We start from the raw sequence: 5,062 nt of genomic DNA on the forward strand, positions 1-5,062 counted from the left end.
AATGTGGAAGCTATCGTCCAATCTCCCTCCTCAACAGCAATCTCAAATTATACAGTAAAATACTTGCAAACAGATTGAACCCCATCTTACCGAGACTAATTAATATTGATCAAGTAGGATTTGTCGCGGGCAGGCAAGCCTCAGACAACACTCGGAAGATAATCAACATTATTGACCATGTACACCTCACAGGGACCAAAGCACTACTTTTAAGCTTAGATGCAGAGAAGGCGTTCGATAGAATAAACTGGCAATTTTTGGACCATACTATGCGCAAATTTGGCTTCAAAGACGCATACTTAGAAGGGGTCCGTAGACTCTACCAAAACCCGTCAGCTACAGTTAAATTACCGGGGGGCAATAACCAGAGATTCGAGATTACAAATGGAACTCGACAGGGATGCCCCCTATCTCCTCTCCTCTTTGCACTTACCATAGAGCCACTGGCATCGGCAATACGACTCAATATAGACATCCAAGGAATAGAAATTGGTCACAGGCAGCACAAAATATCCCTATTCGCAGACGATGTCATCTTAACTCTCTCCAAACCCCAAACGTCCCTACCCAACTTCCAAAAAGAACTCCGAGATTTTGGAAAAATCTCAGGATATAAGATTAATAATGATAAATCGGAAGCCCTGAATCTAAGCCTGCCAGAGCCGGAGGTGAAACTCCTCAAACTAAACTTTAACTATCGATGGAGCTCCTCCTGTATCAAATATTTGGGAGTTAAGATATCGAGGACCTACCAATCATTATATCAACATAACTATCCGGCCCTGTTCCAAAAAATCAAACAAGATCTAAATAAATGGGGGGGATACCAGATATCTTGGATCGGGAGAATGATCTCAGTTAAAATGAACATACTCCCTAGATTGCTATATTACTTTCAGACTCTCCCGATCCACATCCCCGGCTCGGAATTAAAAAACATCCAAAAGCTAATCTTCCAATTCATTTGGCAAGGGAAGAAACCCAGAGTCCCCAGAACGGTTCTTTTGGCCGCAAGGAGGAGGGGAGGAATGGGAGTCCCAGACATCACAAGATACTACCTAGCCGCACAACTGCGACAGGTAGTGGTCTGGAACGCTAACCCAAATCAAAACTGCTGGCTAGAGATAGAAACGCACTATGCCGGGACACCCTCACTGCCGGCCTGCCTTTGGTCCCTGAGTAAGGAAGACATGCAGAACAGCAAACTCAAATTAGGCCCTATGAGACACACATGGGAGACCTGGTCGAAATGCAAATACAAATTTAAGGTCACAACACCTCAATCCCAACTTACACCAATTCACGAAAATCCGAAATTCCCACCTGGATGTGAGCCCAGACAATTCGATCAATTCAAAACAAAAGATATCAAAGTGGTTGCCGACCTCCTGAGCTTCGGGGAGTTCCTGAGTTATCAAAGACTACAAACTAAATATGAAATTGTAGGATTAAACGTTTTCAAATACCTACAAATTCGGCACTTTATTCAAATATTATCCCCAACGTTGGAATTTCCCCCTCTCACTGGATTCGAACGGCTCTGCAGAGAGACAGGCCACCAGAGAGGTCTTATAACGCAAATTTGTGCAGAACTGGAGAAGGCACCCGGAGCCCCCACGCACGACTATATGCTGCATTGGGCAGCAGAATTGGATACAGTTATAGACCCAGAGGATTGGGAAAGTATTTGGGGAAATGCCTCAGGAACTTCCATATGTACCACAATCAAAGAAAATATATATAAAATACTATTTCGCTGGTATCTTACCCCAGTTAGAATAAATCAAATCTACCCCCAGGCTTCCGATTTATGCTGGAGAGGTTGCGGTCAAAAGGGGGACATGGCCCACATCTGGTGGTCATGCCCGGAAATTCAAAGATACTGGGAAACCATTCAAAAACTAATTGAAGAGGTCACGGACCTCAAAATACCCATTGACCCGCTGACCTATCTGTTGGCCAGGCCCTTAGATACGCTGGACCGACCAACAGGCAAATTAGTCTCCTTCATTCTCACTGCGGCTAGATGTGCGGTGGCAGCCGCCTGGAAGAAGGTGTCTCCCCCCTCCAAGCAAACAGTGATAAAAAGAGTGCAAGAGGTGATGGATATGGAGAGACTATCTGCCTTTTTGAAAAGATCCACCACCTCTTTTAATAACATTTGGGACCCCTGGATAATTCACATGGCGCTACTGCGCCGAAACCCTCTATAGAAATAGAGGGACACAACAAAGAGAACTAAGGCCCTAAAAAGGGAAGCCAAAGAGAAGGGGAGCAATGCCCCCTCCCCCTCCCACTCCCCCCCCCCCCACTCTCTCACTTTCTATCTCCTTCTAACCCCATTTCTGTTTCCATACTCACGTCACCCCGACAGCCCCCGAAGGGTCAGGGGGGGCATTGAGTCTATCTCCTTACCCCCCCCCCCCCCCCCCAGTTGAAAAGTAAAAACCTGGATTAGGCTGTTATATCAAATGTACCTATAATGTTGTGAAATATTGTAACTGACTAATAAAAAATTTGAAACAAAAAAAAGATGCCGTCCCACCTAGGGCCAAAATAACTCAGCGGCAGAGTTATATCCGGGGAACTGACGCATCTCTTTACAGTATCACACACCTAGAAATATTGTGATAACATTTATTAAATGAGATGAGCGACGCGGTGAGATAAACACTTGTCTGACAAACATTCTCAGGGAGAAGCAGGAATATGTTATTCTGCATAATACAATTCTTATATTATAAAGCATTTCCATTTACTGACACAGCACAAACATATATATGTAATGGGTATACGCTCCTATATTACTTCTATACGCTCGCTCCCAGAACAGGAACTAAACAAAGATTAACGCAATCAGATATCCCCAGGACAGGTATGTGAGATATATATATATATACATTGCAAAGTGCTGAAGGGCCCCTCTGGGTAACTGATTAATACATGAGATATATTCCCCTGTTCTCTCCCTCGCTCACTGAATCCCTCCCAGTATATTCTTATTTCTATGTACTATATTATATATACTGTTTCTATGGGTTCCCCTGCTGGGCCGGGATCAGTACTCCTAGCTCCTGGTTCTGACCCAGCCATTATTACATACCCAGAACGCAGCATGAAGAGGCTCGGTGAAGGTGGCAGTGACGGTGTGTAAGTGTCTGATCGGGTCACACATCTGATAAAAGGACAGCCGCCCAGCCTCATAGTCCAGGTATATTCCTAATCTCTGCACGGGAGACTCGGGATATATCTGTGTGCGTATTGAGTTATGTATCACTGAATGTTTATTATCCCACATTTCCAAACCCCAGGACTTCTTATTATGTCCTATGAGGGACCGAACTCCTTTCCTTACTATACTGGGATAGGAAATCCCTACCCCCCTGACCCCTGATTCACTGATCTCCACTTCCCAGTAATGTTGTCCTGAGGAAAAACTCCTGGTGCTTAAAACCTGATAACTCTCAAATCTCCTTGGTGTATTTGGGCGTAACTGGTCTGTTTCTGAGCAGGATGCAGTTTTCAGGTCACCTGATACAGATACATCATTAGCAGCTGTATTTACATCCAGTAATATGCCTGAATCCCCCTGCACACAGAACCCGCTCTTTGCTTTTAGATCAGTCACAATATCAGCTAATCTCTGTAAGGTCAGTGGGATCAGAACCTCATCCAAATCCCCTACAGCAGGGACCTTATTACCCCCTCTCTCTCGGTCCTCAGCATTGTCTGATTCCCGTCCCTGTAAGACAGTTAATGGATCAGTGATGTTGCACAGCTCCTCAATGTGAAGCATCTTCCTGGACAGCTCGTCCTTCTCTATTTCCAGCTGCTGGATTAGATCAGAGACTCGGAGAGAAACCTGCTCTTCCCACCTGGTGATCTCACTCAGGACTCCCTTCTCTAGGACTTCCAGCTGTGCCCTGATGTCCCTAATCAGGGCAGTGACTCGGTCTGTTAACCCAGCTGCTTTCTCTTGCGCTTCTCTCTTCTGTCCCTGCAGACTCTGGGCCCTTTTCTCAGTCTCCTCTCTCACTGAGGTCAGTTTCTCCAGAACATGTCTCAGTTTCACCTTCTTCTTCTCAGAGGCCTCATTCAGCAACTCCACCTGGTGTCCCCTGTGCTCTCCGACCAGGCAGCAGGTCACACAGATACAGGCAGCATCCTCAGTGCAGTAATACGCTAGAAGCTTTTTGTGGACGGGGCATTTCCTGTTCTTTAAGGAGGTGGTTGGCTCAGATAAGACGTGTTCCTCTGACTTGCTGTGTCTCTCTAGGTGAATATCACACAGGGAGGCGTCACAATGCAGACATGTTTTAGCAGCGGGTACAGAGGAGGTAACACAGTAAGTGCAGAAGATCACACCCTCCTCCTGCTCCGGCTGAGTAGAAAGGAAACGCTCCGCTATGTTACACAGCTTCAGGTTCCTCTGCAGTGCAGGACGCTCCTGAAACCTTTTTCTGCATTCAGGACAGGTATAAAGTCCAGATCCCTCCTGGGAATCCCACACATTCCCAATACAGCCCTGGCAGAAGTTATGCCCACATCTCAGCATTACAGGCTGGGTATAAATGCTCAGGCAGATGGGGCAGGTTAGCTCCTCTCTCAGACCAGCAGACGCCATGCTTGGAAGCAGCAACAGGAAACGAAACTTAAATTCTCCTTTGTCTCATATAACCAGTGGGGCGTTTCCCTTCTCAGCACACAGGGGCGGGGAGTTTGTTACTCAGACTTTAGCTGTGTGACCATTAACCCTGTAAGTTCCTGGCTGCAGTATACAATATGAGGAATGAGTATTTAAAAGAATTTGCAGCATGTCTCCTATCTGTGCTCACATGGGGTGTTTGGTGACATGTGACAGAGGTTTAGCACTTCAGGTGTTAAGTAACCTTTTAAGTCAGCTGTGTGTGTTAAGAAAGGCAGAGGCCCCAGATGGGGCGGTTGTGACGGGAGGGGGTGACCTGGCTCACAAAGGTTAAGCCCGGTTTTGGTTACCCCTGATCCATGTATAAGGGTCCAAGAGAGTTAGCTCTTGGGCCCAGTGTCAGGATAATGTCATGAG

The 5,062-nt window shown here is 46.2% G+C and overlaps 1 protein-coding gene across 1 annotated transcript; it reads right to left on the reverse strand.

Moving 5' to 3' along the window:
* Positions 1-2,642: 2,642 nt before the first annotated feature.
* On the reverse strand, positions 2,643-4,650 carry LOC142471248 (E3 ubiquitin/ISG15 ligase TRIM25-like). The gene has a single exon (XM_075578058.1). The coding sequence runs from the start codon at positions 4,622-4,624 to the stop codon at positions 3,068-3,070; it is 1,557 nt and encodes a 518-aa protein (XP_075434173.1). The 5' UTR covers positions 4,625-4,650; the 3' UTR covers positions 2,643-3,067.
* Between the last annotated feature and the right edge of the window lie 412 nt (positions 4,651-5,062).

Source organism: Ascaphus truei, chromosome 20 (assembly GCF_040206685.1).
Source record: "Ascaphus truei isolate aAscTru1 chromosome 20, aAscTru1.hap1, whole genome shotgun sequence".
Classification (NCBI taxonomy): domain Eukaryota; kingdom Metazoa; phylum Chordata; class Amphibia; order Anura; family Ascaphidae; genus Ascaphus; species Ascaphus truei.